Below are 26,570 nucleotides of genomic sequence, written 5' to 3'. Positions count from 1 at the left end.
TCAATTTCAGGTCCCTGCGTCTAACCCACGGCATCGTTCAATTAGCTGTTTTTATAGGAATATAATAAGCAATGTGCTTTTTAAAAAAAAAGTTAACATTTTATTACAGTGATGGTTGTGGCCTTGCTAATGAGCAGCTCGTGCCTTATGTGAGACATTGAATATTACCCATTGCTCATCTCTCTCTCTCCAGGGCAAACTGGCTTTTCTTTCCTGTGGTCTTTCTCTCAATAAGCACAATCACATTGGAAGTGATTTACACATCTGTTTCTGCATTTATATAGCGCCTTTCACAACCTCAGGATGTCCCAAAGACAATGATAACTGAGCAGTAAATATTGGCCAGGACACAGGGGAGAACTCCCCTTGCTTGAAGTAGTGTCATGGAATCTTTTATGTTCACCTGAGGGGTTTAACATCTCATCCGAAAGACAGCACCCTCTGACTGTGCAGCACTCCCTCAGTACTGCATTGAAGTAATTGCCAGTTCTATGTGCTCAAGTCTCTGGAATGAGACTTGAACCCATGCCTTTATGACTCAGATGAGATTACTATCACTGAACGAAGGATGACACAGGAATTGATGAATTCAATGCAGTAGAACAGATAGAAAGATACTCCGATTAATGACTTGTCCAAAACACAACACCGACGACAATGCAGAATTGTACGGGAGTGGGAAGGTGGTGTAAATATCACAAGCCAGAAACTCAAAAGAAGTACACCCATCAGCAACTATCCGAGCTCTCTGGTTCTGGATGTGACGTCTCTTGAAAGATAAAAGCTTTGCACACAAACTGATTGGATAAGTAGTATGTCACTCAAAACAAATAGCTCTCCTCCCCAATACGTTGCTGTGCAATTCTTACTGACATTAATTGCAATATTTCCTGACAGATTTCACTTAGGATTGACAGACTTCCATTAGAAAACCCCATGGCAAATGTGCACCCTTTAAGGTAGAGAGGTTTAAGGAAAGAATTCCAGAGCTTAGCAGCAGAAGGCAGGATCGCCAAAGGAGAGGCTAAGGAAATCAGGGATGCACAAGAGGCCAGAATTGGAGGAGTGCAGAGATCTGTGAAGGTGGCAGGGCTGGAGGAAGTTACAAAGATAGGGAGGGATGAGGGATTTCAAAATAAGAGAGAATTTTAAATTTGAGGCATTGTTGGCCGAGAGCTAATGTAAGACAGTGAGCGCAGGGGTGAGCAATATGCAAGTCACATTTGGGTTAAGTCTGATCTCTAAACCCTTCCTTGGATTCAAAAATACTGTTAAACTCCCAAAACCCAGAGTCATCAGGTACTGCAGTTCAATGTCTCATGCACGCTTTACCCATATGACTCTGGGAGTAGAGCATTTTGTATTGATGGAGAGCATCAATCGCCATGTACCGACCATTGTGACAGATTTCTGGAGAAGGATTTAGAGGACTTTTTTGCATTATACTTTGAGACATTTGTATGAGTTTATTATTAAATACTCTTACCTGTTCCTTTCCCAAGTATTACTGATTAAACTATACTGACAAAAATTAAAGCTTGTTGCTGAATTTACTGAGTCGCTTATGAAAATTATGAGGACTGATAAGTGTTTTGAAAATTGGTACAGGAAATGGCAGCAAACCCGATAGACGAATTTTATTATCCCCAGGCCCAGCTATTCCATTTTTGGCCTCTTAAACATCCCTAGACTCTTCGCTCAAAAATTCATGGCTGTGCTATCTAGGCCCTGTGCTATCGCATTGCCTCCCTAAATCACTCCGCCTAACCTTTCCTGCTTTAAAACCCTCCATTAAAACCTCTTTTGACTAAGCTTTTCATTATCCTTCCTAATATCACTTTTGGTTTGGTGTCAATCTTTGTCTCATTATGCTCCGATGAAGCTTTGGGACATTTTTCTACATGAAAGGTGCTGTATTAAAGCAAATTGTTTATCTGTTATTTCCCACAGGATTCCACCAGCAAGGATATCATCTCTCTTCTTTGGGAGGACCTTTCCTAGTTTATGACTTCCAGTGCCACTTTACCATGCAAGCACAATAGATACAACATCGTTCATTCTCCTCTTCCCTGCCCCATTATCTAGGGTCTCAAACGAGGCAGCAACTTACATGCACATCCTCAAATCGAGGTTACTGAAATTACTCCTCAACAGGAGACCAAAGGCAGATTGGGTGACTGGCTAAACACCTCAGTTCTATCCATAAGTGTGATTAGGACACTAATGTGCCACTTTAACTTCACCCGCTAACCTCTTTCCACCTTTTGGTCTCCGACAGCATTCTAACCAGTAATGAGTACCGCAGCGTAGTGGTTATGTTACTGAAGCAGTAATCCAGAGGCCTGGATTAATAATCCAGAGAATGAGGGTTCAAAGACCACCATGGCAGTTTGAGAATTTGAGTTCAGTTTGAGAAAAAAATCTGGAAAGTACAAAAAACTGGTATGTTAAATTGACTATCCAGATTGTTGTAAAAACAAACTGGTTCAATAATGTCCCTTAGGAAAGGAAGCCTTGCCCAATCCATTTTATATGTGACTCTAGTCTCACACTGATATGTTTGACTCTTGACCCTTCTCTTAGGTGGTGGAGCAAGCTACTCTGTTGTATCAATTCCCAGTCCATCTTCTCAGAACAGTGAGAGGATGGGCAATAAATGAAGGCTGCCTGACAACCAGGAAGCGCTGCTGCACATTCCAATTGGGCTGTCAACTGGCAACTTTGAGGTATATAGGGGGGTTCTCCAGGGGTTGGTGTTAGAACCCTTGCTTTTCTTGATATATATCAATGACATTGACTTGGGTGTAGAGAGCACAATTTTGGAATTTGCAGATGATACAAATAGGGGCGCCTCCTGATTTGTTCTGATTGCTGTCACTCAACCAGCCAACACTTTCACTCATTGATGAATCTCTGGGAGTAGTATTTTAAGTCCTCACCTACCCGACTCCGGCTCATCGCCATCCACACCGGGCTGTTGTTGGAAGGACTCACCGCCCGCTGGTGGAGAAGCTCAACATTTGGGTTCTTCCAGTTGACCGGAGCGTGTGGGTTGAAAGTCGTAGGCGTGGTTCACATGACGTTGATGTACGTCACTATCGGAGCGGGGCTGCAAAGTGAGACATGTGCGCTGGCCTGAACAAACCACAAAGTGGGCAAGAGGCGGCAATATGGTACTGAGACCCATCAGGACGCGGAAGCAACTGGAGACCCTGCTGCGGGAAGAGGAGGAGACCCTGATCGTTGTCTTCTTTGCGGCCCGATGGTGTGGCAATTGTGCCAGCATCAAGCCCTTCCTCCGGATGCGGTCCGACCAGCACCGCGACATCATCTTCGTGGAGGTGGACGTGGATGAATCGGAGGATCTAGCCCGGGCTGCGGGCATCACCTGCATGCCCACATTCCACTTCTACAGGTGTCAGGAGAAAGTTGCAGAGTTCTCCGGGACCAAGAGGGACAAGGTCGACCGCCTACTAATGCGGCTTAAGTAATTTTGACGTGTTTCAAGCAAAAAATAATTAAAAGTACCTGTCCTGTGAATGGTTGCCTTTTACAGAATCTTACAGCATAGAAGGAGGCCAAACAGGAAACAGAGGAGTTGTGAACGGTTGTTTTTTGGATGGGAGGAAGGTATATAGTGGGGTTCCCCAAGGACTGGTGTTAGGACCCCTGCTTTTATTCATTTTATATATATATATATATGTGACATAGACTTGGGTGCACAGGGTACCATTTTGAAATTTGCAAATGGCACAAAACTCGGAAATATTGTGAACTGTGAGGAGGATAGTGATAAACTTCAAGAGCAAGAGGACATAGACAGGCTGGTAGAATGGACGGGCTCATGGCAGATTAAATTTAATGCAGGGAAGTGTGAAGTGATTCATTTTGGTAGGAAGAATGGAGAGGGAATATAAATTGAAGGGTACAATTCTGAAAGGGAGTTCGGGAGCAGAGGGACCTGGGGGTATAAGTGTACAAATCATTGAAGGATACAGAGCAGGTTGAGAAAGCAGTTAATAAAACATACAGGTTCCTGCACTTAATATATAGGACCATAGGAGTACAAGAAATTAAGGAAGTTATGTTAAACCTATATGAAACACTGGTTGTGTCCAGTTCTGGGCATCACACGTTAGAAAGGATGGTAAAGCATTTGAGAGAAGATTCACCAGAGTGGTTGCAGGATGAGGAATGTCAATTACATAGATAGGTTGGAGAAACTAGGGCTGTTCTACTTGGAGAAGAGAAGATTAAGAGGAGATTTGCTAGAGGTGTTCAAAATCTTGAGGGATCTGGACAGGGTAGATTAGGAAGAACTGTTCCAATGGGCAGAAGAATGCAGAACCAGAGGACACCGATTTCAGATGATTGGCAAAAGAAGCAACAACAACATGAGGGAAAAACGTTTTTACGCAGCAAGTGTTTAGGATCTGGAATGCACTGCCTGAGGGTGTGGAGGTGGCAGAATCAACTGAGCCCTTCAAAAGAGGATTGGATAATTATCTGAAGAGAAAATATTTGCAGGGCTATGGGGGAAAAGGCAGGGGAGTGGGACTAGGTGAGCTGCTCTTACAGAGAGCTGGCACAGACATGATGGGCCAAATGGCCTCCTTCTGTGCTGCAACCATTCGATGATTCTATGCGGCCCATCGAGCCTGTGCTGGCATTTTGAATGTTATCCAATTAGTCCCACTCCTTCTGCCCATTCCCCATAACCCTTTTTTTTTCCTTTAAGTGTATGTCGATTATATTTTGAAAGCCTTTCAGGTACTGCATTCCAGAACACAACAGCTCACTGCATAAAACAAAAAACACTGTGCTCACTGACCTATATGATTTTAAAATTCTCCTCCTTGTTTTCAAATTCCCTCATAGCCTCACCCCTCATTATCTTTGTAACCTCCGATATATCTGTGTTCTTCGAATTCTGGCCTCTTGAGCATCACTGATTGTACTCGCTCCCACCATTGGTGGCCGTGCCTTCAGCTGCCTGGGCCCTAAGCTCTGGAATTCCCTCCCTAAACCTCTTTGCTCTCTTTCCTCCTTTAAGCCATGCTTTAAAACCTACCTCTTTGACCAAGTTTTTGGCTATCTTCCCTGATATATGGCTCAGTGTGGAATTTTGATTGTCAGTTCTGCTGTGAAGTGCCCTGGGATGTTTTATTACATTAAAGGCATTAACTGAAAGCAAAGTGTTGTTGTCATTTCCTACTCGGTTCTTTTGCTAATTACCACCAGGCAGACAAATGAAGTCCTGTCCAGGTGCAAGAAGGAAGGGAGCTTGACTGTGGAATCTGATGGGTTTGTGCATTCCAATTGTTACCTTGGTCTAGCCTTAACTTTGGGATTATTAATCCTCACAGAAGATTGGGGTCTCTTGAGAGTGCCTTCTCTTAGCCTGACTGCTATCAGGTCAGTAATGCAAGATCTAGCACTGCGCAGATGATACAGCCTTGGTTTGTCTCCCTATATTGTGCATTATGTCCTGACCTAAGGGAAAAGTAGCTGAGCTGCTCCCAAGGTTGGACCCTCTGCTGCTCCTTAAGCAACTGCTTAGAGTTCTGGAAGATGGGGAGGTTGACTGCATATGGCCTTATGGCTTTCCTCCCTGCACCCACCTCTCCCCAAAGTGCTGAAGGGAATGGTGGTCGCTCACTGCAGCAGAGATTGTACTGTGATGTAAAAGCACACCCTACAAAGCTACCACAGTTGATGGCAGCTTCAAACGATGTATCTGAATGTTTGGCATATCTGTTTCAACTTGGGAGTTATTTTGGAATAACTATATGACATTCTAATGTTAATTCTACACCTGCTACTGATACATTCAAAGGATTATATTACATATGATATACAGCACAGAAACAGGCCATTCAGCCCAACCAGTCCATGCTGACGTTTATGCTCCACTTGAGCCTCATCCCATCTTTCCTCATCTAAATCTATCATCATAACCTTCTATTCCCTTCTCCCTCATATGATTGTCTCACTTCACCTTAAATGCATCTATACTATTCACTTCAACCACTCCCTTTGGTAGCGAATTCCACATTCTCACCACTCTATGCACAAAGAAGTTTCTTCTGAATTCCCTACTGGATTTCTTGGTGACCTCCAGTTATGCTCTTCCCTACAAGAGGAAACATTCTCTCTGTATCCATTCTATCAAAATATTTCTTAATTTTAAAGGCCTGTATTAGCTCACGCCTCTTTTTTCAAGAGTAAAGAGATGCAGCCTGTCAATCTTTCCTGAGATGTATAGCCATGCATTTCTGGTATCATTGTAAATCATCTATGCACCCTCTCTAGCATCTCTATATCCTTTCTATAATATGATGACCAGAAATGCCAGCACTCTTTGTGGTCTAACCAAGGTTCGATACAGGTTTAGCAATAACCTCCCTCCTTTTCAATTCTATCCCTCTAGAAATAAAGCCTAGTGCTTGGTTTGCCTTTTTTATGGCCTTTCTAACCTGTGGCACAACTTCTAGTGATTGGTTTATTTGTACTCCAAGATCCCCTCCAGTCCCTTCCTCTACCCCACCTAGACTTACAACTTACAAGTAATAAATTACCTCCCTATTCATCCTCCCAAAATGTACTACCTCACATTTACATGCCCTTGAACTGAGTGGCTTGCTAGGCCATTTCAAGGGCATGTAAGAGTCAACCACATTGCTGTGGATCTGGAGTCACATGTAGGCCAGGCCAGGTAAGGGCAGCAGATTTCCTTCCCTAAAGGACATTAGTGACCAGATGGGTTTTTACAACAATCGACAATGGTTTCATGGCCATCTTTAGACTAGCTTTAAATTCCGGATTTTTTTTTTATTATTAATTGAATTCACACCTTCTGCTGTGATGAGATTCGAACCCATGTCCCCAGAGCAATACCTGGGTCTCTGGGTTACTAGTCCAGTGACAATAACCAGTACGCCACCGCCTCCCCATTTCATTCTTTTAGCAATTCAAATCACACCACAGGCTAAACGTCCTCCAGCATTTCCCGTTCGAGAGCTCTCATCATTTTCACCTATGCGCTAATCATCTTCCTTCTCATGAACGACGTGCTCAATTTCAAAACAGAGGTTTAAGTGGAAATGCTCAGTAATTTTGACACTTCTGATGCTTTGACGGTAAACATAGGAATCGGGGGAGGCCACATGGCCCTTCAAGGCTGTTCCTCCATTTAATTAGATCATGCAGGCCCCCACCTGACAAGACTGAGGCACACATAATTTCGCCATATGAACATTAAAACTTAAAATTGTGGCTGGGAAGAAAACGGCCTATCACAAGGAATTGCCAAGCCTGGAAAGACATTTGCATGCTGGCAGACAGTGCTGGAACAAAGGACCCAGTCCCTGCTTCTCCAATACAGAGAAGACTTGGTCAGGCCAGTTTAGTTACATGACTAACTGGCTGTTTGAATTTGAACTTGCTGAGAGAAAGAAACTCAGAAAGCTGTTTGCTCCTGGACTGAGAACACCCCTCTCCTGTCTGCTCCCATCTCGTTCTCACCAGCTTCGGAAACCATTGAAGACACATAAACTCAAAGAGAGAAAAGTCTCCTACGTGAACAAGGTTTAAGAAGAATACTGGGCCCCAATGAAAAGTAAGAGCTGTTTACAATCAAAGACTCTACGGCAAGCTAGAAACACAGAAACCATAATAAGAAACCCCCTTCAGAGACTGCCTCAAAACTCTCTATTTTTCTTCTGCTCTTTTCTGTCCCTATTTGCATGTGTGTATCGCGTGCGCATGCTAGAGAGGGCACATCGTATATCCGTAGACGTTAGTCGAATTAGAGTTTAAGTTTTAATAAACTTCACTTTTTTTCTTTAAACCTAAGAAAACCTGGTGTGCTCATTTCTTTGCCTTATAATTGGAAAGTGGTGAACAAGGATTCACCAAGGGGGAGCTCAAAACACTGTGTTTAAAAATTTACCCCTGTTACAATAAGACCAGACAAAGACAGTAAAAGACCCCTGGACACATTTTTCACCTGGTCGTAACACTTATCGAGTAGCTCAACTCCGCTTGGGTTCTGTAACCATTAATATCCTTGCTTCACAAAAATTATTAATCTCAGGTTTGGGTTTTAATTGACCCCCAGTCTCAATAGCTTTTTGGAGGAAGAGAGTTCCAGATTTCCACTATCCTTTGTTTGAAGATGTGCTTTCTTACATCACCCCTGAACGGCCTTGCTCTAATTTTAAATTTATCCCCCTTGTTTTGGATTTCCCCACCACAGGAAATAGATTCAAAGGTTTTTTTTTCCAATAAGTTCTTCAATCACACTGGCACTTTGTGGTTAAAATAATGAGACAAAGTATGGTTCTGGGCAGACAACTAGCTCAAAAACTGGAAACAACAGCCATTAATAACTTTTCAGGCTAGGAAAATAAGCTGAACACAAAAGGAGTCAGACTCTTTTTTATATTTCTCTATGATCTGATCCCAAGTTATGGGAAATCTGCCAAGCTCATATCAAAATAGGAGACATAACAATTAATAATAGACAATGGCACCGTCGGATGGGGATCTCGCAAGCAACTTACAATCGGTGGCAAATGTGGGTAATTGCCAGATAATTATTATGGGAATTAAAAGAGCGTGTATGTGTTAAATGGAACAGTGGCACAGAATGTTGACTATTGTGCTTATGTATCCAGATAAAGGCAATACTTCCATTGACAGCAGACCCCATTTTGTAACCTATTGATGAAGGTTTCTGGCCCGAAGTGGATAATTAACAGACAAGGGCATGGAGCCATAAAAGTCGAGAGCCAAAGCAGAAACAGGAAAGAAATGCGCAAAATCCACAAGGAGGCAAACAACGTGCAGAATCAGAAAGGCAGATACTCCCTGAAATGGAGAGCAGAAAAAATAAGTCACTGAGCCTTAGCCATCAGCAGACTATCTCCAAAACAAAAACAATTCTCAATGAAATATATCTGCTTAGCCATATTTTTTCCATTTGGAAAAGTGTCAGAAGCCTCTGAAGGGTTTTGATATGGGACAGACTATTTCCTCTAACCAGGGAATTGGTGATAAAACAGTCACTAAAAGAGTAAGAAGAGGCTAGTAGAAATTCCTTTGCAGAGTGTTTAGCTACAGCATGAAATATTTTTCCACAGGTGGAGAGGACTGCATCTTTGAATTAGAGGAAAAAATAGGTATATATGTGGAGCAAGCAGGGCAGTGAGATTTGTCTTTGATTGCATCAGTAAAGAGCTGTCAAAACACATTGGCCAAGTGGCCCCCCACCCTGTGCTGTAAATGCTTTATATTTTTCTTCCCAGTAAATGTGTGAGGTCAGCTCCAAATAAACCAGGGATCCAATCTGGGGGCTTCCTGATCCATGTTGCTTGGTATCATAGTCAAGCAGTGCACTGACTGAGCCCTTGAGGGAATCCACAATTCTAGTTTTGATTTATAGCATAAAGAACCATTTGCTAATTTAAAAAATACTTTCTTTAGGAACAGAAAATAGGAAGGTGATTGAACAAGAACAATAGCTTGCATTTATATAGCACCTTTAACACCGCAGAATGTCCTAAGGCGCTTAACGTAAGGATGGCACCCAATCTCAAGGAGGATACAGAACACATTTTAAGGACTCTCTGAAGGCCTCATTGAAAAGGGGACAAATTGACATCAGTGCATGGGAGGAACTTGTCGCAAACCATACCATGTGGCAGTGCTTCATCCAACAAGCCGGAACAGTCGGAAACTGACCGCATAAACTCTGCTGCAGAGAAGCAACGAAAGTGGAAGGAGAGCAGAACCCTGGCTTGAGAACCCCCACCTTTCCTCAGGCCAACTCTTGTCCTCTCTACCCAAAGATATGTGGCTCCAGGATTGGCCTGTTGAATCACCTGAGGACACACAAATCATGAATGCCTGACTGACATCATCCTCGTTTCCAGGGACTGACAACAACAACAAATCAATATAAATATTTCTGACACCAAGCCACAAGAAGAAATGTCAGGACAGACAACCAAAAGCTTGGGCAAAGAGGTAGGTCTTAAGGCAGTATCTTAAAGGAGGAAATAAAACCCAGGTAAACCTAGCAGCGTAAGTATCCAATTAAGTTGTGAGAGCCTAGGATGGATGGTGCATAACTGAATGGCTGACGGAACATGTATGTAATAGAAGAAGAGTTTCTTGTATCTTATTTATATAGCTTCAGGTACGCAGATTGAGTAATCTGCTTAAAGATTGGCTTTGATTAACTGTAAAGAGTTCCTTTGTCATTTATGCCAAAGGAGATAAGAACAAGGTACAAAACGGTTTAGAGATAGCTATTAGCGTTGACTCCCATTGCCCAGACATTGTTGATGGCACTGGCTGTAATCAGAATCTAATCAGGACAAATTTGCTTGGCCGGTCCCTCAGCCTTAATTTTGCAAGACTAGTAATGTCAGGGCTGCACTCACTTACCCGTGGTTCCCCACTGTGTAGTGATAAAGTCCATCATCTGGTGAGCCATTCCGGATGCAGGTTTGGTCCCTGGATTGTGTAGATGTTAGCTGACTCTTGGCTGAAGAAAGAGATCAGAAGCTGAACAGTAAACATCCAAAGAGTGGGCTGGAAGCCGCATGAAATCATAAGAGTCACTTGCTTTGAATGTTGAAAGCACATGGAAATACATACATTAGAAGTAAGCAGAGTGACTCTTGCAGGAGGCAAAGACCACTGCCACAGACTCCTCAATGAAGAATTAGGAGGGATCGGGGGAGAAAATCTGTAGCAACAAGACCCCTGCTAGTCATATCAGATCCCACGAGTCCTGCTCATTCACCCTCACTGTCGAGATTAACTCCTGGTCCTTCAACCCCATATATTTGAAATTCCCATCCTTGTATTTAAATCCCTCCATGGTTTTTCCACTCCTTAGCTCTGTAACCTTCTACAGTCCTACAACTCCTCTCCCGAACTCTTCATCCCTCTGACGAGCCTCTTACACATCGACCTTGCATTTGTCCAGCAGGTTCGATGTTCTTGCAACATGTATGGACGAGAGCAGAGACTGCAGGAAGGATGAGCAAACTGATCACAGCGCCATGGTGCAGGGGGTCATTCAAATGGGGGGGGGGGGGGGGAGTAAAAAGAAATGTAGAAGTAGTAGGGGACAGTATAGTTAGGGGAATAGATATTGTTCACTGCAGCCGAGAGCATGAGTCCCAACGGCTATGTTACCTGCTCGGTGCCAAGGTTAAAGACACTTCCTTGAGGCTGGAGAGGAATTTACAGTGGAAGGGGATGGATCCAGTTGTCGTGGCCCATGTGGGTACCAACGACATAGGGAGGACTAAGAAATCGGCTCTGCTGACGAAGTATGAGCAACTAGGGTATAAAGTAAAAAGCAGAATCACAAAGGTAATAATGTCCGGATTATTACAGGAGCCATGAGCAAATTGGCATAGGGTAAATAAGATCAAAAGTTAAATGTGTGGCTCAAAGATTGGTGTGGGAGAAAGGGGTTTTGATTCTTGGGGCACTGACACGAGTACTGGGGAAAGAGGGAGCTGTACTGTTGGGCAGCTTTCACCTGAACTGCTAGCGCCCTGGCGAATCGTTTAACCAGGGCTGTAGAGAGGACTTCAAACTAAATAGTGGGGGGAGGGTTCAGGTGGGGGGAAATTTAGAAAGTTAACAAGAAAGTACAAGGCAATAGTGCAGGGTAACAATACGAGTAATGATCACCAGAGTGTGACAGGAAGGGATAGAGCATACAAACATAAGAGTGCACCAACAAATAAGGTCAGAGAAGGGACAATGGTAAAAAGACAGAATTGAAGGCTCTTTATCTGAATACATGCAGCATTCAGAACAAGATAGATGAATTGATGGAACAGTTAGAAATAAATGGGTATGATAAGATAGTCATTACAAAGGTGTGGTTGCAAGGTGACTAAAGCTGGGTGTTAATCTGTTAATTGTGTATCAATTGTTTGATTACATGCAGGTGGAGGGTGTTAATTGGGGTCCTACTTGAGCACTTAGAAGCAGACAGTTACTGAGACTGGTGGAGGGTTTGAGTGAGGAGCTACATGTTTGTAATCCTTTTACTTTGTGCAATAAATGTGCAACTCAGTAAAGATAGACTCCAGCATTATTTTTCTATAACAAGCTTTCTGGAGTTTAACAACGGGAACTAAATATTAAAGGGTATTTGACATTTCGGAAGGATAGGAAGAAAGGGAAAGGAGGTGGGGTGGCTCTGTTAATAAAGGATGAGATCAGTATAGTAGTGAGAAATTATCTTGGCTTGGAAGATCAAGATGTAGAATCAATTTGAGTGGAGATAAGAGATAGCAAAGGAAAGAATTTACAGGTGGAGTAGTATTTAGCAACCCCCCCCCCCACAACAGTAGCTATGCTCTAGGACAGAATATAAATCAAGAAATAATGGGAGCTTGTAGGAAAGGTACTGCAGTAATTATGGATGATTTTAATCTTGATATATATTGAACTAATCAAATTGGCAAAGGTAGCCTGGAGAAAGAGTCTTTAAAGTGTATTACGGACAGTTTCTTAGAACGATACATTCTGGAACCAACCCAGGAGAAGGCTATTTTAGACATGGTAATGTGTAATGAGACTGGATTAATAAATTACCTGGGCAAGAGTGATCATAACGTTAGAATTTCTCATTCAGTTTGATGGTGATGAGTATGGGTCTGAAACTAGTGTCTTAAATTTAAATAAAGGTAATTACAAGAGTATGAACACAGAGTTGGCTAAAGTGGACTAGGAAAACAAGTTAAAAGATAAAGAAGTGGCAGACATTTAAAGAGATATTTCCTAACTCTCAACGAAGATATATTCCATTGAGAAAGGAAGGCTCTATGAGAAGAATGCTCCATCCGTGGCTAACTAAGGAAGTTAAGGATGGTATCAAATTGAAACAAACGGTGTACAATGCTGCAAAGATTAGTGGTAAACCAGAGATTGGGAAAATTTTAGAAACCAGCGGAGGATGACTAAAAAAAAGAGGGAGAAATTAGAGTATAAGAGTAAACTAGCAATATAAAAACAGACAATCAAAGCTTCTACAAATATATAAAAAGGAAGAGAGTGCTAAAGTAAGTGTTGGTCCCTTAGAGGATGAAACTGGGGAATAAATAATGGGAAACAAGGAAATGGCAGAGACTGAACATCTGTTTTCGCAGCAGAAGACACAGAAAGCATCCCAAAAATATCAGAAAATCAAGAGGCAAAAGGGAGGGAGGAGCTTAAAACAATCACTATCACTAGAGAAAAAGTACCTGGAAAACTAATGGAACCAAAGGCTGACAAGTCCCCTGGACCTGATGGCCTGTATCCTAGGGTCTTAAAAGAAGTGGCTGCAGAGATAGTGGTTGTAATCTTCCAAAATTCCCAAAAAGCTGGAAAGGTCCCAGTGCATTGGAAAACTGCAAATGTAACACCTCTATTCAAAAGGTGGTGGGGGGGGGGTGTAAATTACCAGTTAGCCTAACAGCTGTCATTGGAAAAATGCTACAATCCATTGAGGAAGCAGTAGCAAGACATTTAGAAAATCATAAAAGCAAAATACTGCGGATGCTGGAAATCTGAAATGAAAACAAGAAATGCTGGAACCACTCAGCAGGTCTGGCAGCATCTGTGGAAAGAGAAGCAGAGTTAACATTTCGGGTCAGTGAACCTTCTTCGGAACTGACAAATATTAAAAATGTCACAGGTTATAAGCAAGTGAGGTAGGGGTGGGGCAAGAGATAACAAAGGAGGTTTAGATTGGACAAGACCACATAGCTGACCAAAAGGTCATGGAGCAAAGGCAAACAATATGTTAATGGTGTGTTGAAAGACAAAGCATTAGTACAGAAAAGGTGTTAACGGACTGAATATTGGACAACAGCAAGTGCAAACATGAAAAAAAAACAGTGGGTAAGCAAACGGAACAAACTAAGATGAAATGAAATAAATGCAAAAAAAAAAGGTTGTAAAAAATGTAAAAAAGAAAAAACAACTAAAAATGAAAGTAAAATGGGGGGCTGTCATGCTCTGAAATTATTGAACTCAATGTTCAGTCCGGCAGGCTGTAGTGTGCCTAATCGGTAGATGAGATGTTCCTCGAGCTTGCATTGATGTTCACTGGAACACTGCAGCAATCCCAGGACAGAGATGTGAGCATGAGAGCAGGGGAGCGTGTTGAAATGGCAAGCAAACGGAAGCTCAGGGTCCTGCTTGCGGACTGAGCGGAGGTGTTCCGCAAAGCGGTCACCCAGTCTGCGCTTGGTCTCCCCAATGTAGAGGAGACCACATTGTGAGCAGCGAATACAGTATACTACATAGAAAGAAGTACAAGTAAATCGCTGCTTCACCTGAAAGGAGTGTTTGGGGCCTGGGATAGTGAGGAGAGAGGAGGTAAATGGGCAGGTATTACACCTCCTGCGATTGCAGGGGAAGGTGCCATGGGTCGGGGACGAGGTGGTGGAGGTAATGGAGGAGTGGACCAGGGTGTCGCGGAGGGAATGATCCCTTCGGAATGCTGACAGGGGAAGGGAGGGGAAGATGTGTTGTTGAGTTCAGCTCTTTTGTCCATGCTTGGACCAAGGCTGTAATGAGGTCAGGAGCTGAGTGGCCCTGGCAGAACCCAAACTGAGCGTCAGTGAGCAGATTATTGCTGAGTAAGTGCCGTTTGATGGCACTGTCAACAACACCTTCCATCATTTTGCTGATGATCGAGAGTGATGGGGTGGTAATTGGCCGGTTTCGATTTGTCCTGCTTTTTGTGCACAGGACATACCTGGGCAATTTTCCACATTGTCAGATAGATGCCAGTATTGTACCTGTACTGGAAGAGCTTGGCTAGGGGTGCAGCCAGATCTGGAGCACATGTCTTCAGTATTATTGCTGGAATGTTGTCAGGGCCCATAGCTTTTGCAGTATCCAGTGCCTTCAGCCATTTCTTGATATCATGTGGAGTGAATCAAATTGGCTGAAGACTGGCATCTGTGATGCTGGGAACCTCAGGAGGCCTATTGGCAATGGAATGTTGGCAAGGGGGATGGAGTATAAAAGTAGGGAAGTCTTGCTACATCTATACAGGGCATTGGTTAGACTTCACTTGCAGTACTGCGTACAGTTTTGATCTCCTTACTTAAGGATGTTCATAGGTGTTGCATCTCCTGCGCTTGCATGGAAAGGGGCCGTCAGTAAGGGGGAGGTGTTGGAGGTGACTGAGGAATGGACCAGGGTGTTGTGAAGGGAATAGTTCCTTCAGAATGCTGAAAAAGGAAGGGGAAAATGTGTTTGGTGGTGGCATCATGCTGGAGGCGCCAGAAATGGTGGAGGATGATCACTGAATATTGAGGTTTTAAATGATTATTTTTCATCTGTGTTTACTATGGAGAAGGACAATGTAGGTGTAGAGATCAAGGAGGGGGACTGTGATATACTTGAACAAATTAGCATTGAAAGGAAGGAAGTATTAGCTGATTTAGCGGGCTTAAAACTGGATAAATCCCCAGGCCCAGATGAGATAAAAAAAAGGGACGGCACAGTGGCGCAGTGGTTAGCACCGCAGCCTCACAGCTCCAGCAACCCGAGTTCAATTCTGGGTACTGCCTGTGTGGAGTTTGCAAGTTCTCCCTGTGTCTGTGTGGGTTTCCTCCGGGGGCTCCGGTTTCCTCCCACATGCCAAAGACTTGCAGGTTGATAGGTAAATTGGTCATTAGCAATTGCCCCTAGTATAGGTAGGTGGTAGGGAAATATAGGGACAGGTGGGGATGAGGTAGGAATATGGAATTAGTGTAGGATTAGTATAAATGGGTGGTTGATGGTCGGCACAGACTCGGTGAGCCGAAGGGCCTGTTTCAGTGCTGTATCTCTAAACTAAACAAACTAAACTAAACATATCCCAGGCTATTATGTGAGGCAAGGGAGGAGATAATAGGGGCTCTGACACAAATTTTCAAGTCCTCTCTGGCCACAGGAGAATTACCAGAGGACTAGAGGACAGCAAATGTGGTACCAATATTCAAGAAGGGTAATTACAGGCCAGTGAGTCTAACATCAGTGGTAGGGAAACTATTGGAAAAAAATTGTGAGGGACAGGATTAATCTCCACTTGGAGAGGCAGGGATTAATCAGGGATAGTCAGCATGGCTTTGTCAGGGGGAGATCATTCTAACAAACTTGATTGAATTTTTCCGAGGAGGTGACTAGATGAGGGTAAAGTAGTTGATGCAATCTACATGGACTTCAGTAAGGCTTTTTATAAGGTCCCGATTGGTTAAGAAGATAAGAGCCTATGGGATCCAGGGCAATTTGGCAAATTGGATCCAAAATTGGCTTAGTGGCAGGAGTCAGAGGGTAATGGTCTAGGGTTGTTTTTGCGAGTGGAAGCCTGTGACTCGTGGTGTACCGCAGGGATCGATGCTGGGACCCTTGCTGCTTGTAGTGTGCATTAATGATTTGGACGTGAATATAGGAGGTATGATCAGTAAGTTTGCACATGACACGAAAATTGGTGGTGTCGTAAATAGTGAGGAGGAAAGCCATAGATTACAGGAAGATATAGTTGGGCTGGTAAGATGGGCGGAGCAGTGGCAAAAGGAATTTAATCCTGAGAAGTGTGAGGTGATGCATTTTGGGAGGACTAACAAGGCAAGGGAATATACAATGGATGGTTGGACCCTAGGAAGTACAGAGGGTCAGTTGGACCTTGGTGTACTTGTCCATAGATCACTGAAGGCAGCAGCACAGGTAGATAAGGTGGTTAGGGAGGCATATGGGATACTTGTCTTTATTAGCCAAGGCATAGAATATAAGAGCAGGGAGGTTATGATGGAGCTGTATAAAACGCTAGGCCACAGCTGAAGTACTGTGTACAGTTCTGGTCACCACACTATTGGAAGGATGTGATTGCAGTGAAGAAGGTGCAGAGGAGATTCACCAGGATGTTGCCTGGGCTGGTGCATTTCAGCTATGAAGAGAGACTGGATAGGCTAGGGTTGTTTTCCTTAGAGCAGAGAAGGCTAAGGGGGGACATGATTGAGGTATACAAAATTATGAGGGGCATTGATAGATTAGCTAGGAAGAAACTTTTTCCCTTAGCAGAGGTGTCAATAACCGGAGGGCATAGATTTAAGGTAAGGGGCAGAAGATTTAGAGGGGATTTGAGGAAAAGTTTTTTCACCCAGAGGGGGTTGGAATCTGGAACACACTGCCTGAAGGAGTGGTAAAGGCAGGAACCCTCATAACATTTAAGAAGTATTTAGATGAGCACTTGAAAAGCCATAGCATACAAGGCTATGGGTCAAGTGCTGAAAGGCGGGATTAGAATAGATAGGTGCTTGATGGCCGGCACAGACACGATGGGCTGAAGGGACTGTTTCTGTGCTGTATAACTCAATGACTCTATGAATACCGAGGCTGGTAGGGTGGAAGGTGAGGACAAAGGGTTCTGGGAGGGAGGAGAAGGGGCGAGAGCAGAATTGCATCAAAAAGATAGACACGGCCGAGGGTCACATCAACCACAGTAGGGGGAATCCTCAGTGGAGAAAAAAGGAACATTTATCGGAAGCGCTGGTATGGAAGATTGCATTGTCTGAACAGATGCGATGGAGACAGAGAAATTAGAAGACTGTCATAGAGTTCTTGCAGGAAGTGGGGTTTGAAGAGGTGTAGTCCAGGTAGCTGTGGGCTTATAGTGGATATTGGTTGATATACTATCCCCAGAAATGGACACAGAGAAGTCAAGGATGGGAAGGGAAGAGTCAGAGGCGGACCATGTGAAGGTGAGAGAAGGGTGGAAATTGGAAACAAAGTCAATGAAATTTTTCAGTTCAGGTTGGGAGCAGGAAGCGGCACTGATACAGTCATTGGAGATGGTGAGGGTCCAGGAAACTGGAAACTGTTGAAGTGACAAAGGGCACTGGAACAGTCATGGATGTAGGTGGCAAGAGATTGGACAAGGGGAGAAAAAAATAGAGTTAAGATAGGAACAAATCAGGTCAGTGGGGCAGCAACAGGCTGAAACAATGGGTCTATCAGGGCATTCCTGTTTGTGGATTTTGGGAAGGAGATAGAAGCGGGCTGTATAGGTTGGGGAACTATGAGGTTGAGGGCTGTGGAGGGAAGATCTCCAGAGGAGATGAGGTCAGTGACAGTCCTAGATACAATGGCTTGATGGGGAGAAAGATTGATAGTCAAGAACAATTTACCTTCTCATTTTTTTTTTCTGGAGTGCACAGCCCCTTTAAATGGAGCCGACTTGTGTGCAGCCTGCACAGGAAGTTTCAGGTTACTGAGCAGCTGGGTAACATTGGTCAAGAATTATCAATCAGGTAACAAAGAGTCTGTTTGCTTTGTATTGGCGTGATAAGGCAGGACACCATGAGGATCGATTCGCCAGGTGACCAATGGTGGATGCTTGGGAGTGGAGTGGTTGGAGATGTGACAGCTTTTGGAATATTTCCAATCAGATTTGGCAACTCCACTCACAGCCTGTATTTTCTATAAATTAACACAACCCATATTTTCATAGAATCATACAGAACATAAATAGGCTATTTATCCCATGGTGCCCGTGCCAATTATTTGAAAGTCCCATTGCCCTGCTCCTTTAAAGGTGATATCCAATTCCCTTTTGAAAGTTACTACTGAACCTACTCCCACCATCCTTTCAGTCAATGCATTCTACATGCTGCGTAAAAGAAATTCTCATTTCCCATTGGTTTTTGTTTGCTAATTGCCTTGAATCTGTATCCTCTGGTTATGGACCGTACTGCTAGTGGACACAGCTCCAATAACAAGACCCCTTATAATTTTGAATTAAATCTTTCCTTAACTGTCTCTGCTCTGAGAACAATCCCAGCTTCTCTAGTCTCACCACGTACCTGAAGTTCTGGTATCAGTCTGGTAGATCATCTGTGTACCCTCTCCAAGGCTTTGACGTTTGGTGCACAGAATTGGAACAAATACTCTCTAGATGGGATCTAACCAATAATTTGGACGTTATCTATAACCTTTGCACCCTGGATCCCATATTTGTTAATCAACTTGCCTTTTTTTTTATTCGTTTGTGGAACGTGGGAGTCATTGGCTAGGGCAGCATTTATTGCCCATCCCTAATTGCCCTTGAGAAGGTGGTGGTGAGCCGCCTTCGTGAACCGCTGCAGTCCATGTGGGGTAGGTAGACCCACAGTGCTGTTAGGAAGGGAGTTCCAGGATTTTGACCCAGTGACAGTGAAGGAGCAGTGAGATAGTTCCAACTCAGGATGGTGTGTGGCTTGGAGGGGAACCTGGAACTTGGTGGTGTTCCCATGCATCTGCTGCCCTTGTCCTTCTAGGTGGTACAGTTTGGAAGGTACTATCAAAGGAGCCTTGGTGCCTTACTGCAGTGCATCTTGTAAATGGTACACACTGCTGCCACTGTGCATCGATGGTGGAGTGAGTGAATGTTTGCCGATGGGCTGCCAATCAGTGGGCTGCTTTGTCCTGGTTAGTGTTGAGCTTCTTGACTGTTGTGGGAGCTGCACCCATCCAGGCAAGTTGAGAGTACTCCATTACATTCCTGACTTGTGCCTTGTGGATGATGGACAGGCTTTGGGGAGTCAGGAAGTAAGTTACTTGCCGCAGGACTCCTAGCCTCTGACCTGCTCTTTTAGCTATGGTATTTATATGGCTACTCCAGTTCACTTGCTGGTCAATGGTAACCCCAGGATGTTGATAGTGGGGGATTCAGCAATCGTAATGCCATTGAATGCCAAGGAGAGATGGTTAGATTCTCTTTCGTTTGAGATAGTCATTGCCTGGCACTTGTTATTTGCCACTTATCCATCCACGACTGGATATTGTCCAGTTCTTGCTGCACTTCTACACGGACAGCTTCAGTATCTGAGGAGTCGCGAATGGTGCTGAACATTGTGCAATCATCAGTGGACATCCTCACTTCTGACCTTATGATTGAAGGAAGGTCATCGATGAAGCAGCTGAATATGGTTGGGCCTAGGACACTACCCTGAGGAACTCCTGCAGTGATGTCCTGGAGCTGAGATGATTAACTTCCAACAAACAATGGATCAGATCTAAGCTCTGCAGTCCTGCCACGTCCAGCCATGTATGGTGGTGGACATTGTGCTAGGTATGACTCCAACCAGCAGAGAGTTTTCCCCCTGATTCCCATTGACCTCAGTTTTGCTCGGGCTCCTTGATGCCATACTCGTTCAAATGCTGCCTTGATATCAAGGGCAGTCACTCTCACCTCACCTCTTGAGTTCAGCTCTTTTGTCCATGTTTGAACCAAGGCTGTAATGAGGTCAGGAGCTGAGTGGCCCTGGCAGAACACAAACTGAGTGTCACTGAGGTTATTGCTGAGCAAACGTCGCTTGATGGCACTGTCGACGACACCTTCCATCACTTTGCTGATGATTGAGAGAGAGTAAATTGATGGGGGTGATAATTGGCCGGATTGGATTTGTCCTGCCTTTTGTGTCCAGGACATACCTGGGCAATTTTTCACATTGCCAGGTAAGATGCCAGTGTTGTAGCTGTACTGGAACAGCTTTGTTAGGCGCATGGCAAGCTCTGGAGCACAAGTCTTCAGTACTATTGCCGGAATGTTGTCAGGGCCCATAGCTTTTGCAGTATCCAGTGCCTTCAGTCATTTCTTGACATCACGTGGAGTGAATCGAATTGGCTGAAGCCTGGCATCTGTGATGCTGGGGACTTCAGGAGGAGGCTGAGATGGATCATCCACTCGGCACTTCTAGCTGAAGATTGTTGCAAATGCTTCTGCGTTATCTTTTGCACTGATGTGCTGAGCTTTCCCATCATTGAGGATGGGGATATGTGTGGAGCCAGTTCCTCCAGTTAGTTTAATTGTCCACCACCATTCGCGGCTGGACGTGGCAGGACTGCAGAGCTTTGATCTAATACGTTGGTTGTGGGATCGCTTAGCTCTGTCTAACGCATGCTGCTTATGCAGTTTGGCACGCAAGTAGTCCTGTGTTGTAGCTCCATCAGGTTGACAGCTCATTTTGAGGTATGCCTGGTGCTGCTCCTGGCATGTCGTCCTGCACTCTTCACCCTCACGCACCCCCCCCCCCCAAAGATTGTCTGTGAACCCCAGGATCCTTCTGATCCAGTACGCCTTTTAAAATTGGACCATTTAGTTTACATCGCCTGTCCTCATTTTGCCTTCGAAAATACAACACTTCGCACTTCCCTTGCATTAGACTTCATCTGCAATGTGGTTGCCCATCTTGGTAGGTTGAACATGGTGGGTTACCTCATCCTCCCTTGAATGCCTTTCTGCCTGGCTGGTCAATGACCTCTTTCACCTGGGACCTCAATGATGCTGATGCCCCTGGTACCTGTCGGCATCACGTGTTCCAGCGCCGTTGCCTCTCGAGTCGCATGGACACTGTAACTATGGAGATCAAGTGACGTCACAGAGGGGCCGTGGCCGTCTGTCGAGGGCAGAACGCTCCGATGACGTCACCTTCTCGACACGCCTCTGCGAACGGGTGGAACTGCGCATGCTCCCGACAGATGCCGGTTCTCGCGCCTTTGCCGTTGCGGGCCGGCCAGTGCGCGCGAGCGTGGATGGCGGCGGCCGGCGTCGCCACGCCCTCACAGTTCAATGGGAATTCGGTTCCGTCCCGGCGTCGACACAAGCCCAGCTCCGCCGGTCACTTTCACCATCTCTCTTTCAACTTCGGCCCCCATTGATTGAAATATGATCAAGTGATCCTGTTTGCTGGATCGTGATAGGCCCATTCACCTGTCGGTCACAGTTCCTTCAGCATTGATTGGCCGATTGACAGCACCGTTCACCAATCACGAAGGATATTAAAAGCGGCAGTGCCGGTTCCTCTTCTTAAAAAGAAATGATTGGCTGTTAGCCTTGCCGCGCCAAATTTAAATCAGGCTGATGGAAAATTGTGCGTTCATTTGCATTGTCAGGGCATTCCGATTGGCGGCTGCGTGAGGCGGCTCTTTCAACTGACCAATCGCGAGGTTTCTTATGCAGGCTGGGCGGGGCTTGCTGGTGATGTCACAATGAGGGGGCGTGCCTGAGGGGCTGGGCCGGAAGCGGCTCGGAGCACGTGTCAGAGAGGGGCCGAGCACATGGCGGGCGCGGGCAGTACGTTGGGGAAGGCCAAGAAGGCGCAGGGGAAAAGCGCGCCGCCGGCCTCGGAGAAGGCAGCGGTCTCGCAGGCGAAGGCCGCCTCGCAGGCGAAGGCTGCCGCACGGTCGCCCGGCGAGGTGGGGCCCTCCCGTGTGAAGGGCGGACAGTCGCAAGGCAAGGCCGAAGCCGCGCCGGGGGCTGAGGGGGCCGGGCCGCCGCAGGTGGCAAAGGCCAAGCCGCCCAAGGAATCGGCGAAGTCCTCCGAGAAAAGCACCCCGCAGTCGCCGCCGACGCCGCGGGACACCGTCAGTTCGCCGGCCAAGGAGGGCGTCCCCCTGAAGACCATCGGCAGCAAGAGCCAGTTAGACAAGTGCATCAAAGATGCCGGCGAGCGGCTGGTGGTCATCTTCTTCTCGGGTACCTGGTGTGAGACGTGTCAGGACATGAAGCCGTTCATGAGGGAGATGGCCCAGCTCAACGGCCTGGTGAATTTCTACGAAGTGAACGTGGACGACTCGGAGGACACGGCCGAAGCCTGCGACATCATCCACATCCCGACCTTCCAGTTCTACAAAATGGGCAAGAAGGTGGCCGAGGTGCTGGATGATAGCCGGGAGTCGTTGGAGGAAAAGATCAAGGAGCTGAAGTAGACTTGTCCTTTTTAAATAAAAAAAAAACACAGAAGCAATGCAAACCTTTTCGAACAAAACTGCCTTCAGTTGTCATGTCGAAACTTTCTATTGGCTGGTGTCCTCCTTATTTTGAGAAGCAACCCACACCTGTTGTGACTTTCTGACCCACCAACCCCTAAAACCATTGAGATTGAACAAATTGTACATGCCAGATTCATCCAGCTGAGTTGACAAGCTGGGTTCACCACCCCCCCCCCCCCCCCCAGTCAGAATTGCAAAATTGAACTCTCATATTCTTTTATTTGCCCTCTTTCTGTTATTTCTTTTGAAAAGGTATTGAGACCAAGCTATTGCAACATTCAAAGCCACAGTGAAAATACTCTATTGAAAGTATTACTGCTGTGGCTTTGATGGAAGGGGTCTCAATAAAATGGTGGTTATATTTCTCATCTATACATTTGCTTCTCTCCAAACCCTTTTGTACTCTGCAGTGAGAGAAGGCCCCAAGTCTCATATCTTCCAAGATCTTTCAATTTTGACCTCAAAAATGCAAGGTCAGTTTGTGATACATGAGAAGTATCAACCCATACAACCCTGTAAGCCTGCTCCATCATTCAATAAGATCATGACTGGTTCTTGACCTCACTTCCCTGCCTAATTCCCATTTCCCTTAGAGCCCAAAAAACTCTCTTGATCTCACCCTTGGACATAATAAAGGAACATCCACAGCCCTCTAGGGTAAACAGTTTCAAAGATTCACAACCTTCTGAGTGAAGAAATTTCTCCTCTCTCAATCCTAAATGGCTGACCCCTTATTCTGAGACTATGTCCCCTAGTTCTAGGTTCTCCAGCCTATCAGTGTCTACTGTCAAACTCTCAGAATCTTATGATTGTTGTGAATGGCTGTGACAATGCTGCACAGCATGACCAACATCAGGAATTCTCATGCCATCATTTCCATCTGTAATATGTTGGATCACAATGGTGAAAGGTCTCTGGTAGCTAATCATAAGAACGAAGCAAGCATAGCAAATGTGTGTATATGGGTAGCTAGTGTACCACAATTCTGCTAACAAAAGCATTGTTACAAAGGTAAGCATGGAATTGGGAGATCCAATGAGGAGTGTTTTATTAATTCCCAGAAATAAATATTTATTATGTTCTTTACCCACTGGAGATAGGTAATTAAATTAATTTGTACCCATCACATACTACTGTTCCCTAAATGGATAATGTCTTATCAGGTGCAGTGGCAGGATCTCTTAAGTTGTACTACCATCTGTTTAGAACATTCAGGACCAAGAAAAGATTAATTTTGATCTTTAACATATTTCTGCAACAGAATTATGGAAAGTTCCTGCTTAAATCAATCTGTTTCAATTTAAAACTTTTATTCAGAACCTCCCCACAAACTTGAACAATAGTACTTTTCTTCCAGAACTTGGCTGCCTGCATTTGCTTTTTTACAGATTGCTTGGAGCTCTCATTCAAACACACGCTAATAAAATAACTGCGCCCGCCTGATAATTTATATAGCACTATATATATATAATGTGTATGTGTGCATTTCCTGTCCAGCTTCGTGATTTGTGATCACCCTTTTATGCCAAAGTTTAACATTGAAACTGTCTATGTAAACATTTAGAATAGAAATCCTGTATGTAAACAGTTACCTGTCATTGCACCTGTAGGCAGTATTGTTAAGCAATGATGTCTCTCAGCTCTGTCACAGTCTTGTCACATTCATCATCACCTGATTGTAATGCCACAAGAACTTTACTAGTAAATAAAAATGCCAGATTTGAAAATGCAAAGTTTCATTTATCACACGTAACTAGCTGTGATTGCTAAATAGACAAACCAGTGCGTATAATAACTTACATTGTTTTCCCTGTGTAAATTTGCCTAAAATTCTGAAGAATTAAAGCTTAATCTTGTATTTGATGTTTCCTGCAAAAAAGAATCTTGTTCTGTATACTGCTTTTAAAATAGTTTGGCTGGCCGTTAACTCTTTAGGTGGTTCTTAATTGGTAGACCAAGGAATTAAGGCTTGCCGGCATGAATTGCTGGCAAATTCTGTCAATGGCTTTTCAGGTATTAGAGGGATACAAGACTGAAACAGGCCCTTCGGCCCACCAAGTCTGTGCCAGCCAACAACCACCCATTTTATACTAATCCCACATTAATCCCATATTCCCTACCACATGCCCACCTTCCCTCAATTCTCCTACCACCTACCTACACTAGGGGCAATTTACCATGGTCAATTTGCCTATCAACCTGCAAGTCTTTGGCTGTGGGAGAAAACCGGAGCACCTGGCAGAAACCCATGAGGTCACAGGGAGAACTTTCAAACTCTGCACAGTACCCAGAACAACCCGGGTCGCTGGAGCTGTGAGGCTGCAGTGCTAACCACTGTGCCACCCATAAGAAATAGCAACTGCAGTAGGCCATTTGGCCCCTCGAACCTGCTCCACTCACTCAGTAAGGTTATGTCTGATCTACCTCATCTCTACCTTCCCGTACCATCCCCTGAATTCTTCAGTATCCAAAAATCTTTCCATCTCTGTCTTGGATATACTCAATGACTGAGCATCCACAGCTCTCTGGTAAAGAAAATTCTAAACATTCTTGTGTCATGGTCCTGCAGTTTTTTTTTCCGTGAATATGCCGTTTGCCTTTGAGGCTTTCAAGGGATCAGTATTGCTTTAAGAACCAGCAAGCCTCTGAAGTTATAGGAAGGTGCATTTTCATTGCCTTAGAAACAGCCATTTGGAGACTGCGATTCAAAGGGTGCATTCTTGATACCATGGAAACAGCCATTGGGAGTGAGGCTCATGCCATACATTTGTTACAATTCAGTTTTGAACTGGCTTTGAGTAGAAGACAGTTTGTTCCAACAGAACACAGACACAGAGGACAGCTGGCGTTAGCACCTGGAAAAAGATCTCTACCATTTAAACTGAAGGAATAGGAATTTTAGTCTGCTTAATTATTAATCTCTCAAAATTCCAAAACATCAAGCCAAAACAGAGATCTCTGGTAATTTAAATTGAAGAGAGGAAAGTTAGACTGACAATCTTTTATCCCTCAAAAACTCTAAAGTCAGATTGATTCTGTTGAAAGTGTTTGCAAGTCATTAATTGTTGAAATTCGCTGGAGAAGGAAAGCAACATCCTGTGAAGAATTCGAGCAACATCCTGTGAGGACTTTGAGCAACATCCTGTGAGGACTTTGAGCAACATTGGACTGTAAATTTTCAAGGACTCTCTTTTTCTATTTTAAATGTTGTTTATGTCTTCAGAGTGTTTAAGAATTTAGTTATTCTAATTAAAGAGTTAATTTATTGATTTAAAGACATCTGGTTTGGTTTGCCTCATTAATAGTTGGTACAATTTGGCTGAGTCGTTCTTTAATTTGGAAAGTTTTAAATGATATGTTACGCAACCTGTGGAGGGAGGGGATTGAATTATCAGTGCGTTTCTCCCACCACAATCAGAATCGTATATTTTGACTGGGGGCTTTGACAGGAGCGGTTGGTCATAACACTTGTCAATGGCAGGAATACAAGCACCAATGCACAATGGGAATTGCACGCTTCTACCTTGCTCTGTTGCTATGAGGATAGGGATGGTTCTTGGAAGTGCCACAAACTCGGGCTTCTCGGGGAGGCGAAGGCCACTACTGGAAAATGCCAGCCACTTTTCAAGCACAATGATTTATGTCTTTATCCTGTTACTGGCTTTATCTCCAGTACTAAGCTTCGCGAGGACAGCCTACTAGGAGATCCAAAAACTGGTGGTTCCTTTTATTAGTGGATT

The 26,570-nt window shown here is 44.4% G+C and overlaps 1 protein-coding gene and 1 pseudogene across 1 annotated transcript; both read left to right on the top strand.

The window, feature by feature from the left end:
- The first annotated feature begins 2,970 nt into the window (after positions 1-2,970).
- On the top strand, positions 2,971-3,725 carry LOC137353222 (thioredoxin pseudogene; annotated as a pseudogene).
- Positions 3,726-22,085: 18,360 nt separating this feature from the next.
- On the top strand, positions 22,086-24,610 carry LOC137353220 (thioredoxin domain-containing protein 2-like). The gene has a single exon (XM_068019294.1). It carries the CDS (start codon positions 22,117-22,119, stop codon positions 22,765-22,767), a length of 651 nt encoding a protein of 216 aa, XP_067875395.1. The 5' UTR covers positions 22,086-22,116; the 3' UTR covers positions 22,768-24,610.
- The last annotated feature ends 1,960 nt before the right edge of the window (positions 24,611-26,570 follow it).

The sequence above is a fragment of the Heterodontus francisci genome, chromosome 40 (assembly GCF_036365525.1).
Source record: "Heterodontus francisci isolate sHetFra1 chromosome 40, sHetFra1.hap1, whole genome shotgun sequence".
Classification (NCBI taxonomy): Eukaryota; Metazoa; Chordata; class Chondrichthyes; order Heterodontiformes; family Heterodontidae; genus Heterodontus; species Heterodontus francisci.
This window is presented reverse-complemented; position numbering and strand designations above follow the sequence as displayed.

Bases quoted from the DNA above. Each gene is read 5' to 3' on its own strand.
- LOC137353220 (XM_068019294.1), top strand. From the start codon at position 22,117: ATGGCGGGCGCGGGCAGTACGTTGGGGAAGGCCAAGAAGGCGCAGGGG.